General features: G+C 42.4%; 1 protein-coding gene across 1 annotated transcript in view; it reads right to left on the reverse strand.

Moving 5' to 3' along the window:
- Nucleotides 1-15,861, reverse strand: part of LOC126092652 (dynein axonemal heavy chain 1-like) — an 894,951-nt gene that overhangs the window by 303,269 nt on the left and 575,821 nt on the right. Inside the window, exon 39 of the mRNA XM_049908374.1 lies at nucleotides 15,599-15,704. Within this exon, the coding sequence (XP_049764331.1) occupies nucleotides 15,599-15,704 (106 nt within the window). The remainder of the gene's footprint in view (nucleotides 1-15,598; nucleotides 15,705-15,861) is intronic.

Below are 15,861 nucleotides of genomic sequence, written 5' to 3' on the forward strand. Positions count from 1 at the left end.
AAAATGCAAAACATAGTTAAAGCAGTTCAGCTGTGTACAACAGCAATGAAATACTGATACAATAAGTCTACATTACTCTATGACGTGGAATCCAAAAGTTTCGGGACTGGTGTTGCCATCTGGACAGTAGTAGATCTTTGCACCACTAGGAGGTGAGAGCTGCTAGCTGGGAGGACGTGTTGTGTGTCCACAGTGATTTCCGTAATACTCTGTGTTTGGTGTGCGGCGATTTTATGATGGATCCGCGAACAGAACAGCGCGTGTGTATCAAATTCTGTGTGAATCTCGGGAAAAGTGCTACAGAGACCCTTGCAATGATTCAACAAGTGCATGGGGGACAAAGCATGAGCCATATGCGTATGTTTGAGTGGCAAGCTCGGTTCAGGGCCAGCCGTACTAACGTCAAAGATGATGCTCACACTGGAAGGCCCGTTAGGCGCACAACGCCTTCAACAATTGGATCTTGCAGATCGACGTCGAACCATTCAAGACCTTGCAGATGAAGTGAGTATCGGTTATGGGACATGTCAACGAATGCTGACTGGTGAACTGGGCATCCATTGTGTTGCTGCAGAATTTGTGCCAAGGATCTTGACTCCCAACCACAAGACACAGCGTGTTGAAGTGTGCACAGACCTTCATCAGACACCATCTGATGATCCAACCTTCTTGTCACAGGTTATCACCGGTGACGAGAGCTGGATTTATGGTTATAACCCAGAAACAATGCAAAAATCATCCCAGTGGAAGAGCCGGGGCTCTCCAAGACGAAAAAAAACCAAGACAGGTGAAGAGCAAAGTGAAGAGCATTATCATCGTTTTCTTTGACACCAAGGGAATTGTGCACAAAGAATTCGTCCCACACAAGCAAACAGTGAATTCCGCATACTACTGTAATGTTTTGTGGTGGCTCCGTGAAAGTATGCGGAGATGACGGCCCAAACTTTGGCATCAAGGGAACTGACTGCTGCATCACAAAGATGCGCCCTGTCACACATCCTTGCTCACCAGGACCTTTTTGGCAAAAAACAACATGGCAGTTGTACCCTCATCTACCGTATACTCACCAGATTTGGCACCTTGCAACTTCGCACTACTCCCAAAACTGAAACTCAAGTTGAAAGGCTGTCGGTTCGGCACTCTAAAGAGGATTCAAGAAGCATTGCTGACAGTGATGAACACCCTCAAAGAACAAGACTTCCAGAAAACATTTGACCAGTGGCAGAAGCACTGCGACTGGTGTGTACGTGCAGATGGGAACAACTTCGAGGGTGATGGTGACCATTAGTCCAAAGGTAAGGTTTTCAACAGATGGCAGCACCAGTCCCAAAAATTTTGGATAGCACCTCATATGACCGCAATTATTTGAGATATTTCACTCTCTCTTGCTGGTTTCAATTAGTAAGTGTTGGACACTTTTCAACAATTTGCTAGTTTTTGCATGTGTAAATCTGTTTTTGAAGACAAAACAACTACTCTGTAGGAACAAACATGGATTCTACATGCATTAATTTTGAGAAACTGTTTGCTCTATTCAGTCAAGCAAATGGCAGAGTGAATGTTGATGGTGCATTTCTTGATTCCTAAAAAAATTCAATACAGTTCTGCCTGTCCCTTTGCATGAAAAATACTCACCCATGCTTCGTAATATTGGAACATTAGACTGCACTAAAGATGTTATATTTATACATGCTAACCTTTTGCCCCTGGCTCTGCCTACATGTGAATTCGACATATATATTTAATATGTCTCTGCCCCTCTCTGTGCACGCCTCTTCTGCCCTCTACCTGTTCACCTCTTCCTCTTACCTCAATTTGTCTATTACCTCCTCCCCACTCTCTGCCTCTTCATCTCCTCCTCCACCCCTCTTTGTCCATTTCCTCCACCCCTGTGTGCCACCATATCTTCCTCCCACCTCCCTCTGACCATATCCTACTCCCACTCTTTGTTTCCATCTCTACCTCCCCATCTTCCTCTTCCACCTGCCCAGTAACCTTCTACACTTTCCACCTGCCTCATGCATCTCTCCCTCCTCCTCCTCTCTGACCAATTCCTCCTCCCCCTCACAATGTCCATGCCATCCTCTATCCATCTCAACCTGTACCCAGCCTTGCTTATCAGCATGTGCAGCCCCTGCAACACTGTTCAATAAAATAGACTGATACTACTCCCAACAAAATGTTTGTCTTATGGGGCAGACTACTCATGAGGGTATTGAAAATAACTGATTTTTTTCAAATGTACAGGCCACCATGCAAAGCAGGTCAATAAAGCATACCGATACTACTCGAGTGCAGCACGCTTCTCATGCAGGGCAGCCTACATGTCAGCACCCAGAAAACAGTCTCTTGCCCCCGAATGTAGGGTGCCCTGCAAAGCAGGTTGATTTGGTAGGCCAATACCATTCTTAAACAATATCCTATTGTGCAGGGCAGCCTGTATGCAGAGACTGGAAAAACCATGTTTTTGCCCGTATCTCCACTCCTATTTGAGCTAGAAGATCATAAACACCAGAGTGCTGATACTCATTAGGCCTACTGTTTCTGTGTCAAATTTGGTTCAAATTGATCAGTGGTTTGGGAAGAGATCCCAGACATACATACTTACACGCAATAGTTTTACCTTTCTAAGGCTGTTCAAAGATACAGCTGTACACCGGCAGCCGATATCTTTAGGAAACTCTTGCAAACTGTAGAGAGACTTGGGCCATATAAACATTTGGTACAAAGATCAGCAGCTGACTTAGAACATAAATAAATGCCATGTGATGCCTGTAATCTAATTACTATGTGATCACTGATTAGCCACGTGAAAGGTTTTAAGCTAGAATGATCACATTTTTAAAAAAAATCTAGACGTGACCAGATCCTGATCCAGATTTATTAGTAAAATCATACAGAAGAGTAATTAATGCACCAATGAGTTTGCTTACAAAACCTTGGTTCAAAAATTTCTGCTTGTTAGCCAGGAACTTTTATAAAGTAATATTAATTAAGGAAGAAGACATGAGTTAAGGAATATCTGTACTTCATTACCGGTTTTCATATCAGTCTGCATGAGTGTGTGATAGAGATGCCCTGTTTCTAATACAGGTTAATGTTACTGTCTCCAAATTGTATCTTACATAATGACCAAGAGTTAAATTAGACCCATACGGGCTTACATGAATGAGTATAGGGTATATTTCTTCCAATGCATCAGCTATGAATGAAATTTCCCTGAGATTTCTCTACCTGTTTGTAATAGCAGTACACTAATTATTACTATTTTCCTTGGTCACATCACTCACCCACCTTCTTTGTTCAAACTACCAAGAACAAAATTACAATCAGTGTTATTTCAGTTATATTTAATTTAACTGCCATGTTCTGTTTTAATTTTGTAGTTGTTAGATTTATTTTTCTCTGGTGGCAGCATCAGCCTTGTAAATAACACACCTCTCCCTTGCCACCCTGAACTGTATAACACACTAACTATGTTTCATCCTTTAATATAGAGGGTTAACTTTTCATATTAATCACTATCTCAGCTATATTTCCTTAATCTCGCAAAATCGTAACCTCTTGTTTCAGCTGCTTCAGTGCTGTGAGCAAGAATTGTTATAGGGCATAAACCTCTTGGACACCACTGGTTAACGAACAATGCAACCCAGAAATACAGGTCAGTGTTTCACTCTGCAGGAAGAGGCATACTCGAGGTCTTACCTGTCAGGCAACCTCCTCCAAACAGGTCAGCAGTATGTGTCAGAGCTGTTAGTGGCTCATTCCAACATCCATCCTTTATCTGCACTTTACAAAGAACTGGGTCTACTCTCCCTCCATCTCTACTTTCATATAATTATCCTGTTTGAAACATGGCTAAAACCACACATATCCGCTGCATATGTTCATTTCCCAGCATATACAGGATGGACTGATCAAACAAACATGGCAGGGGTGTCAGGGTCTACATACAAACTGATCCCAAAGTCTTAAGCACATCAAACCCAAGCAAAGAAAGACAGGCTAAATTCATGCTCATTGAAATAAATGCCAATACAAACATATCATAATGGGAGAGCAGAACATAGACTTGTTGAGAGACAATCCCTACTTTTTAGATGCAACTATATGAAAGGTCTACACACCATAAGTGCACAGTCACACTCTTATACATTTGATTGCAGGGGGGGGGGAGGGGGGGGTAGAGTAACAGATATAGGTCAAACTTCAGCTTCAGGCCTCTTGGCATACGATGTAATATTCAAGGCCTACTCTGTGCTGTCCACAGAAATCAAATTGCACATATAACTTGTAGAAACTAAACAAATAGATCATGACACTCAAACAGGCAACTGCTCAAAAACCTCGTGGTATCAAATAACCAGAGAACCCACAATTGAAGGTAAAATGCACAAACTCACTGTTCTATGCAACATACATGCCCCTATACACAGCCTGTGTAAGAAAATCTCCTGCTCCTTGGCTGACAACAGAAATACATCAAATGATGAACAACAGGGATACTGCTCATGGGTGATATAAGGCAACTCTGAAACACAACGGATGTGGAGAATACAGAAAGCTATGAAGCATGGTAAAGCAATGTATTTACAATGCCAAAACCAGGCATGCTCATTCTTACGCATGCAGTAATATGGCAATAGTGACTCTGTGGAAGAATCTCTGTAGCTCAGTTGTTGGAAAATCAAAATCAGCAACCACTTTTCAGGTCTCAGGCAATGAACTGAATGAATTTATCTGCATCAATCAACTTGTGGGGCAGTGGGTGGAAAATAAAGAATTATTTCCTATCGTATGTTTGTTGCCATTCTCTACACAGGCTCTCTAACTATCATGTTGGCAACCAGAAGTGATGTCTGTAATTAGAGTTCACTGTGCCCACTCTGATGGAGAATATTGATTATTGAAGTCTGAGGATTTAGGATGATGTTTGGGATTCATAGAAAATGCAGTTTACTATAACAATTTTCACTATATTCTGAAAACGATAAAGCGTAAAATTCCAGACAAAAGATTACCCCTATCAGCTATTGTACTATCAGAGCTGTTCAGAGTCTATCGCGTGGATCCTAATATCCTTAAATAATGAAACTGTTCAATAATCGTTATCGATGTAAATGTTCAAAGTGAATGTTCGCCAAAATTTGATGTTAACACTCATCAAACGGCACGCTAGTAAAGGTAGAAAGTCTGTCCTTGCTGACACGTGAAAATACGACATACGCAAACTGAGAATAAATCACTGAAGTCATTCCACTATTAACACTTTACCCCAATGTGACCTTATTGTTAAGTGCATATCGAGTTACATAATATGGCATCCAAGGCTGTTCCTGGCAACTGCACAAATGAGATGCGGCTTCTGACACGGAGTGCACTCTGATATGAATCTAAAAGAAACTGGGGCCTTACTCTAGCTTGCACGCTCTTATTTATATAGCCATAGTGCGGACCGCCAAAGTAGCAGCCGACAACATTTGCCTTACAGACTAGCCGCTGGGCTAGCAAAACACCACTTCAATTTACTAAATAATTAGCTGCTTCATTCACTGAAGGACAATGAAGCTTTTGATTTAATTGTGCGAGCAGCACACAGGTAAGTATCTATAACAAAATTCTAATGTGGCTAGGTTAAATAGTTTTGACGAGAGAATTATTTCAGTTGTACTACACGCAATAGATGAACTCTGAAGTTCCCCTTTGGAGAGACACTACGGCTGTAGTTTTAACACTACAGCTATAGTTTTACGAGGTGCATTCAAGTTCTAAGGCCTCCGATTTTTTTTCTAATTAACTACTCACCCGAAATCGATGAAACTGGCGTTACTTCTCGGCGTAATCGCCCTGCAGACGTACATATTTTTCACAACGCTGACGCCATGATTCCATGGCAGCGGCGAAGGCTTCTTTAGGAGTCTGTTTTGACCACTGGAAAATCGCTGAGGCAATAGCAGCACGGCTAGTGAATGTGCGGCCACGGAGAGTGTCTTTCATTGTCAGAAAAATGCCAAAAGTCACTAGGAGCCAGGTCAGGTGAGTAGGGAGCATGAGGAATCACTTCAAAGTTGTTATCACGAAGAAACTGTTGCGTAACGCTAGCTCGATGTGCGGGTGCGTTGTCTTGGTGAAACAGCACACGCGCAGCCCTTCCCGGACGTTTTTGTTGCAGTGCAGGAAGGAATTTGTTTTTCAAAACATTTTTGTAGGATGCACCTGTTACCGTAGTGCCCTCTGGAACGCAATGGGTAAGGATTATGCCCTCGCTGTCCCAGAACATGGACACCATCATTTTTTCAGCACTGGCAGTTACCCGAAATTTTTTTGGTGGTGGTGAATCTGTGTGCTTCCATTGAGCTGACTGGCGCTTTGTTTCTGGATTGAAAAATGGCATCCACGTCTCATCCATTGTCACAACCGACGAAAAGAAAGTCCCATTCATGCTGTCGTTGCACGTCAACATTGCTTGGCAACATGCCACACGGACAGCCACGTGGTCGTCCGTCAGCATTCGTGGCACCCACCTGGATGACACTTTTCGCATTTTCAGGTCGTCATGCAGGATTGTGTGAACAGAACCCACGGAAATGCCAACTCTGGAGGCAATCTGTTCAACAGTCATTCGGCGATCCCCCAAAACAATTCTCTCCACTTTCTTGATCATGTCGTCAGACCGGCTTGTGCGAGCCCGAGGTTGTTTCGGTTTGTTGTCACACGATGTTCTGCCTTCATTAAACTGTTGCACCCACGAACGCACTTTCGACACATCCATAACTCCATCACCACATGTCTCCTTCAACTGTCGATGAATTTCAATTGGTTTCACACCACGCAAATTCAGAAAACGAATGATTGCACACTGTTCAAGTAAGGAAAACGTCGCAATTTTAAGTATTTAAAACAGTTCTCATTCTCGCCGCTGGCGGTAAAATTCCATCTGCCGTACGGTGCTGCCATCTCTGGGACATATTGGGAGAAAAAAAATCGGAGGCCTTAGAACTTGAATGCACCTCATATAACTACCTCTTTGAAACTTCTCACATCTTTGTTATTATAGCGTATCTCCATTCTACCTAAATCTAAACTTCCTAGCTTCATCTAATCACTTACTTAATCTATCTTGCTTCCGAACTTTTAGGACACAAAACAGAAAATCATTAATTTCAAACAAAATATTACTGTGTGAGATCCAGCATGCTGTTTCTATTAAATTACAATGAAAAAGGAATCTGAATATAAATTTTGAAGTTTCTAGCTCCTTCCTGTTGCACTGATGATTTTTATGTAAAATGTCCAAATTCTGAAAACTGAAACTTAACACATTATTATTTTAGCATCACTCCTGACATGATAGTAACTTTTCAGATTATTTACTTTATTTTTAAGGTATTGCGCAACATTCGTGATGTCATAGCTAGTTACAGCAGACTAGGCTGGCACACAATGGAAAGCATATGAATTTTATATGGCCTGAGTAGGCTGCTTCCCTACAAACTTGCACGCACCAATGAACTATCAGCCACAAGAATACCATAACTACGTAACGAACCAGAAAGCTTTCCACTTGAAACACACAACAATAAACATAACATAACACGAACACTGATAGTGAGACTCTCTTACAAAGTGATAAATAACAATGGTATTAGCATAACCATGATCAAGAATGTCACTGACAGCTTAATACCTGCCTTAATAGCATATTTAATTTTTGACTCATGAATGAAATATATTCAAATTCATGGAAAAGAAGTATACTCTGACTTATCGCTAAGACTGAAAACCCACAATTGGCATGTTATTACCAATCAATCAGCCTACTATCTGTCATTCCCAAAGCCATAGAATATGTTGTTAGTGGCCAAATTACTGAACACTTGTTTGATTCTACTTATTTGACAAATAATAGTCCAGTTTTTACAAACACCACAGTACAATCACTGCACTAATCAAGGTAACTGATGGCCTGAGATAAGCTATGGACAACTGTGAAACCACAATATTGCCACTAGTAAACTTCAGCAAATCTTTTTATACTGTCAACTTTGATATAATGCTCAGAAAAATGTGACAGCTAAATTTGTCAGACAGCGCATTGAAGTGGTTTGAAATATAACCATGAAGAAGTGGTCTGACAGTTACTTGAAAACCAGAAAGCAACACTGAAGTGGTTTAAAATATAACCATGAAGAAGTGGTCTGACAGTTACTTGAAAGCCAGAAAGCAAAGTGATGTCTATGGTAATGAAAAATTGTACTGGGAACATGATCTTGGAGTGCCACACGGGTCCAATTAGGCCTACATTTGTTTCCCTTGTATGTCAATGATATTTCATCAGTTTTGTCTTCCTGTAATATCATTTATACACCAATAACCTCCAGCTCTGGCCAAGTACCTGACCTAAAGGTATAAATACTGTGATTGCTTAGATGAATGATGATCTGTCTTCATTGATGAAGATTTATGCGTAATTTTGAATGAGCATTTAAACTGCACAGAGAATACAGCGGTGAGTGTCACAAGACTTCCGTCTGCCTACCACCCTTAGGAAGTTTTGAAACTTATTTCCACCCTGAAGAGAGAGCAGGCACCGTGCTATGCTGACAGCAGGCTTGTGATTGAGTGACAGCCTTTGGAGGTCGTGGCTGTTGACATCAGTGGTGTTACTTCTCATGGTGGTGTGGAGACGTGATTGCCCCTCACTCTGTTCCAGTCACCTCAGCAGCATGTGGAGGTAGTTGTGTGCGGCATTCGACCTGCTTCCCTCTCGTGGGAGTCAGACAGTAGCTAGTGCTACTGATAGAAGGTGCACACAGTAGGACAGTGGGGTCATAGCACCAAGTCTCATGAAGGTGCTTCAGTTTTCTATTGCATTCAGCTATTCTCATCTCGCAATCCTCTTGTGTGTATGTTATAGTGACCCACGTATTGCCACAATGGCCTTATAAAGCCTGTGGCTGCTAATGAAATGCCCTATGGCAAATTTCTCACTCATTCTTATTACTTTTGCTAAAGACTTATTACTTTTGCTTAAAAACCGGGTTGCATCACTGCACTGTCCCCCTCCATGGTGATGAGTCCCTCAGGTCTTATTCTTACTGTGGCCCAGTTCTCTACTGTAATCACCTTTATCCTTAATCTGTAAAACAAACACATAATACTAAATCAGCTACTCTTAACTACTACATAATTACTATATTAATCAGCAACTTTGTTAATCTACCTTTCATCCATTGCTTGGGGAATCCAGTCTACAAGAACTTGAACTACTCCTGGAGTGGGTTTTCACACGGCTTGTCATTTCAAATACATCAAATCTAGGCACAACAAAGAGTCACTATGAGGATAGAAACTGCTACACATGTCATGGTTACCTAACATCCACCAGCCCAATACAGTTCCACATGTGTCAACAATTACTTTGCAGTGATCCGCCCATCATATGTTGCTATCACCTGACTTAGTAAATAGTCCAGGCTTGATTCCCAGGTGTCATAAAGTAAGGCATGATTTTGTTTGGACAATACATCTAGAGGTTTATCTTACCAATACAGCTGTGGCTATGTCACATTCGACAGAGTAATGCCCATTATAGTAGCTGGTAAATGAAATGTGGGTCCCATAATATCACACATAGTCCCATTGTTTAACAGTCCACCACCTCACAGCTCTAAACATCTTGCCCCCATGAGTTTCCATTGATCAGCACAACTATGCTGCTGTGACATTGTATACTGAGTATATCCAATGAAAACTTGTTCTCTGAAAATAAGATTCTGATTTGGTCACCCCTTTTTGGGAAGGACATGCATCCATTTTGGCTCTGAACAACTGCATGTGCTCCCACCTACTACTATCTTGCAAGTCAGGCACATGCTTACTACCCTGCTCTGACATTGCTAAAGCTCATCCTCTGCGATCACCACATATCAATCTTCCTCTGCCACCAATCCAATAGTAGCATTCCTTCCCCTCTCAAGTGCACAAGTTTTCCAACTGACACTAACTTCAATAGATAAGTGTGCACTGTGTAACACCTAAACAATGCATCCTTCCTCACTACTGGTATCTTTACTGGTACATACAACCCCACGTAATCCCTTGTTATGCCCACCATAGTACCACGATAGTAGACGAGCAAGTTCTGGCTGCTTGGCTATGCTACTAGCTGTCATTCTGGTCACCTTGTACCTTTCACAACCCCTTCAGATACTGTTTAGTTGACAGCAAGTGTGGGCTTAACTGCCTATCTAGTGCATGATGGAAAGGTTCCTGCAAGATCATTAACTCCACCCTTGCATCCCAGATACTATATCCTAGTGACTGCAGCAGTTTTGTTATCATTATTCTTGCACCTGATACTTGCATCTATGTTTGTATCACTTCCAAATCCGAGTTTAGAGTGCTGGATGAGGCCCTGGCATAATCCTTTTATCCTTAGTATGCTGTTGAAGCATGCACGTAACTTAACTCGCTGCTCTCGAAGTTCACGATCTGCATGGATTCCCATTTCGTAGTTATTTTATTTGCCTCCACTAACCGCCTTGTGGCCTCCACAGTTTTGTTCAATTTGCTTATATCGCTTGTGTCTGGTGTCCTCCTGGACTTGTGCAGTACCATTCCAATCTCCTTCTGTATCTGCTCTCTGCTCCTTTAGTCATACATATGCACTGAGTAACTTCCTGTGCTCCTTTGAAACTGCTTAGTGTTGTACCCCTGAGAACACCTCCTCCACCACCTAATTTCACTCTGCAAGTTCCACACTTTAAACACTAAACTTAATGACTATCTGTGACTGGATTAAATGAAATGGTGTGTATGGCTAGGGCCTCCCATCAGGTAGACCAGTCATCTGGTGCAAGACTTTGGTGATTTGTGTGCCGATGAGGATGAAATGATACAGAAGACAACACAACACCCAGACTCTGAGCAGAGGAAATCTCTGACTTTGCCAGAAATTAAACCTGGGCCCCTTGCATGGCATTCTACCACACTGACAACTCAACTCTGGAGGCGGACTGTGACTGAATAACACAACATCTGTCTGCATGGAAAATAGGACTCCACCATTCAGGTTATGATCTTGCAGCAGCCCCATTCTGTCCCCAGTGAAGAGGCATAGCACTACCAAAACTAGCATTCTTCTCTTCTGGCTGTTCTCCCATATGACAAACTGAGGATAGGAATCTGTATCACCTCCCTTCCCCCCAGAGGCCTGCTGTCTCTGAATAGCAAGTCTTAACACACTAATGATAAAACCTACCCTAAAATCAACATAGAACCTTATCTAAACTGTTAATGCCCTATACTACATACAAAAGAACAATATTCAGAAATCACAATAAATATCAGTTATTTGCTTGGCCTCAAAGCACACTGAGCATGAGGTACCTGGAACTCCCTTTCCTGTTGCTCATCCCCCCACTTCTTCTTTGCCTCTTTCCTTGCCCTCACTAGTACCTCTCATGGAATTGCCTCTGGTGCACCCTTAAAAGGTCGTATATACCAACCATGCACAGTTATTGATCTTGTCAGCAGCTGCAGCTGCTCCTGACACCACTCTAAAGAGTAAGAGAAGTGAGTGTTGGGCTGGAGGATCCAGTGGAAACATTGCTGACAATAAAGGATGACTTTAACTCCAATACATTACATGTCGTGCCTCAGCAGACACATATGCCTCCCTCTCAGTTGCTCCAGTCAGCACTGATGCATGGGCAGTGGATTCCGACCTGAGTGCTGATCAGGCCCCTATGTTGCTGATGGCTGGCCTGTGGCAGGTCAGTGTCGTCTAGAGGCAATGGCCATTGACATCAGTGGTGCACCACTTCCCTCATTAGTGCAGAGCCCTGGTGGCCCCTTCACCGCTGTGGCAGGTGAAGACAGTTGTGCATTGGGTTTGACTCACTGTTCTCTGGCAGGAGTTGGATGTCAGCTGACATTAAGGTGCCAAGCCCTATGAGAAACTCAGCAGGCACAGCTGTCAGGTTGGCAGGGCTGTGACACCAAGTCCTGTGAAGAACTAAGTGCTGACAGCAGGTACAGCCCTGTCTCAAGCCCACAGCTACTGCAGGCAACGTCCAGTTGTCTCAATGCCCAGCATAGCTTTGGTATTGTAGTGGTGCTCCTGGTCTCTGGCAATGAGAAATGGCCCGTTTCAAATTTCAGACTTATTTATAAGCCTCTGGTGTCATTTGTTTCACTAAACCCCAGTACCTAGGCACATTGCCCATAACATGATACTTGCCCTGGTGTGGTGACATCAACCTGCTCGCTACCCAGTTACCTTTGCATGGTGCAGTTTATTGTTGCACTCAACTATCCTCATCCCACAATCCCCTTTTGTCTGTTTTTGGGACCCACATCACCACACTGGCACCTACTGGCCCCTGGCTGCTAATGCAATGCTTTAAGGCAGCTCTCAATACTTCTTATTGCTTTTGCTCAAGCAACAGTTGTTGTTGTTGTGGCCTTTAGTCCTGAGACTGGTTTGATGCAGCTCTCCATGCTACTCTATCTACTCTATCCTGTGCAAACTTCTTCATCTCCCAGTATCTACTGCAACCTACATCCTTCTGAATCTGCTTAGTGTATTCATCTCTTGGTCTCCCTCTACGATTTTTACCCTCCACGCTTCCCTCCAATACTAAATTGGTGATCCCCTGATGCCTCAGAACATGCCCTACCAACTGATCCCTTCTAGTCAAGGTGTGCCACAAATTTCTCTTCTCCCTAATTCCATTCAATACCTCCCAATTAGGTATGTGATCTACCCATCTAATCTTCAGCATTCTTCTGTAGCACCACATTTCAAAAGCTTCTATTCTCTTCTTGTCCAAACTATTTATCATCCACGTTTCACTTCCATACATGGCCACACTCCAATAATACAAACACAAGGTCTCACCTTCCTAGTATCCTAGCTGTGCCCATTGATAGAATAAAAACGTTTGCAAACTTCTTCATCCTCACTCCTGTCTGCCTGTGGAACATCTACCCTGCACATCTACCCTGCACTTTTCGCACAATTCAGTGCTCTGCTGCTTTTAAGAAAATGTTGAAGCAGTTCATTCTGTCATCGTTATAGGACTTCCCAAAAGTTAAGACTTTCCTTCTCATCCCATACAGTAAGTCTGCCCTGACACATGGTTCTGGGTGACTTTCCCAAAATCTACTCCTTTTCCTAGACCTCTCCAGTCTTTTTCCTTCAGCCTTCCTCCTTCCCCTTCAATCCTTCTGCCTGAAGGAGGACCCACTGGCTCCGAAAGCTTGCCTATCATAACAGTCTTTTATGTGTATGTTCTGCCACCGCTTGGTGAGTAGATTTTTTATCTATACAATTAAATAATTTTATCAGTCATTGACTGTTTTCATAGTTATATTCACACTAAGATAAGCTACTGTCGCGACACCCTCCACCCAACAGTTTCCGCACCCTTTATCACATCCTCTCAGTTCATGTCCCCTCACCTTCATTGGGAACGGTTCTATGCCAATGCACTAACTGGTCCTTTATCCTTCTCTGCTCCTTCCCTTTTCCACCCGCCATTCCCCTCCTCCTCCCCCCCCCCCCCCCACTCACTCATGATATGCCTGGCAGCATTGCCCCGACACCATCTCATCACTGCAGGCTCTTCCAAGCAGTGCCAAGTTCCATCCCCCAACCTCCTATCCCTCCTTCTTCCCTGCTCCACTCTAGATTACTGCTTTCATTTGACCTGACACAGCTGCATTCTCACCGGAGTGGACAGAGATAACAGTTATATGCATGACGTGCACTGTGTTTTTCAATCTGAAGAAAGCTTTGGCTGAAAACTCTTGTGCAACAGTTTTCTCATTGTGCTTGTCTGCAACTCAACTTGTCATATTTATGGGTAAGTAGCAATCTATCCTTTTCAAAATGCTGTTGTTACCTTAGTATACAGAACACCTGGTTAGATATAAGAAAGGACCTGACAGTTCTAATCTTGCCATGTTAAATAAATAAATAAGTTATGAATATAATAGAGGGAAACATTCCACATGGGAAAAATATATCTAAAAACAAAGATGATGTGACTTACCAAACGAAAGCGCTGGCATGTTGTTAGACACACAAACATACACACAAAATTCAAACTTGCACAACCAACGGTTGCTTCATCACTAAAGAGGGAAGGAGAGGGAAAGACGAAAGGATGTGGGTTTTAAGGGAGAGGGTAAGGAGTCATTCCAATCCCAGGAGTGGAAAGACTTACCTTAGGGGGAAAAAACGACAGGTATACATTTGCACACACACTTGTGTCTGTGTATGTGCACAAGCAGACATTTCTGCTTTTGTCTGTGTATGTGCAGATGGATATGTGTGTGTGTGTGTGTGTGTGTGTGCAAGTGTATACCTGTCCTTTTTTCCCCCTAAGGTAAGTCTTTCCACTCCCGGGATTGGAATGACTCCTTACCCTCTCCCTTAAAACCCACATCATTTTGTCTTTCCCTCTCCTTCCCTCTTTCCTGGTGAAGCAACCGTTGGTTGCGAAAGCTTGAATTTTGTGTGTATTTTTGTGTTTGTTTGTGTGTCTAACAACATGCCAGCTATTTCGTTTGGTATGTCACATCATCTTTGTTTTTAGATATACATAAATAAGTTATCCTTACAAGATCACACAATTTTCCTGGTGTAGGGCTTGTAAAAATGCAGCCTAGAATTGAAGACAGTAGAGTAGCACAGCTCTACATACATACGTACATACATAAGGGCAGTCAATATACACAGTAGTTGATGATATGAGTCACTCAAAGTAACACTAACACTTTTCAACTACAGCCAATGTCTTATTAGCTTTTCTTGTTCATGAGCTAACAACCTGTGGTGGTTGAAGATAGAGGGAAGCACTGTGAAGTGCAGCAAAGTGCCCAACAGAACTCTCTCATTGTGGAGTGGTGTATTTATTACATCGATACACAAGGATCTTTGTTTTGATGTTTCTTTACAGCAATTAACTGTGCTGGTGCCCACTTTTTTCACTCCAAACACATTTCACAGCAGAAATGAAATGAGCATATGGCATTGCTGGTTGGGAGGCCCCGACTGGTGAAGTTCACCCGGAAAGTGCAAGTCTTATTATAGTCAATGCCACATTGGGCGACTTGCATGCTGTGGATGAGGATGAAATGATGATGAGAACAACACAACACCCAGTCCACGAGAGGAGAAAATCTTCAACCTGGCTGGGAATCGAAACCGGGCCCTCTGCATGGGAGGCAAGCACGTTACCACTCAGCTAAGTATGTGGACACATTGCACAGCATTAAGTATATAAAACAGGGTTTCATTTAGCATTTGGATTTCCCTCAGAGCCCGGTGTACACATGGCAGTGTTAGCCATTTTTCCAAAGACAATACCACTGCAACAAGTTATCTAATGTGCTGTTATTTAAAAAGATTCTAGAAGAAGATCTGTGTTACATTTATGAGTTGGGACTGTCCTTTATGATCACCACTTACACTCTTACATAAGTTAATGGAAATATCAATGCCCATGTTGTATCACTTATAACTCTAGAATTGGTATCTAAGTAAGATAGCTAATAATTAAAATAAAACAAATAATACAACACTCACCAAGATCACGCTGTGCATCATCTGCAATGGCCTGTGTTTCCTCAGCTTTAACAGCTGCTGCCTGTTCTTCCTTTTGAACAACTATCTTTGTTTCCTCTGCTACTGCCTGTAAATAAATGAAACATGTCCCAGTGCCTAAAAAAATAAACACAAATGATATGACACTGCTTTTTTAGTGTCAAACAAAAAGCAATGAGTTTATGTGGTATTAAATATTGGAAGCATAAAATCTGGACAGGAGCTTGTAAGGACCTGTGGCTAAA

This window comes from Schistocerca cancellata, chromosome 7 (assembly GCF_023864275.1).
Source record: "Schistocerca cancellata isolate TAMUIC-IGC-003103 chromosome 7, iqSchCanc2.1, whole genome shotgun sequence".
NCBI lineage: Eukaryota > Metazoa > Arthropoda > Insecta > Orthoptera > Acrididae > Schistocerca > Schistocerca cancellata.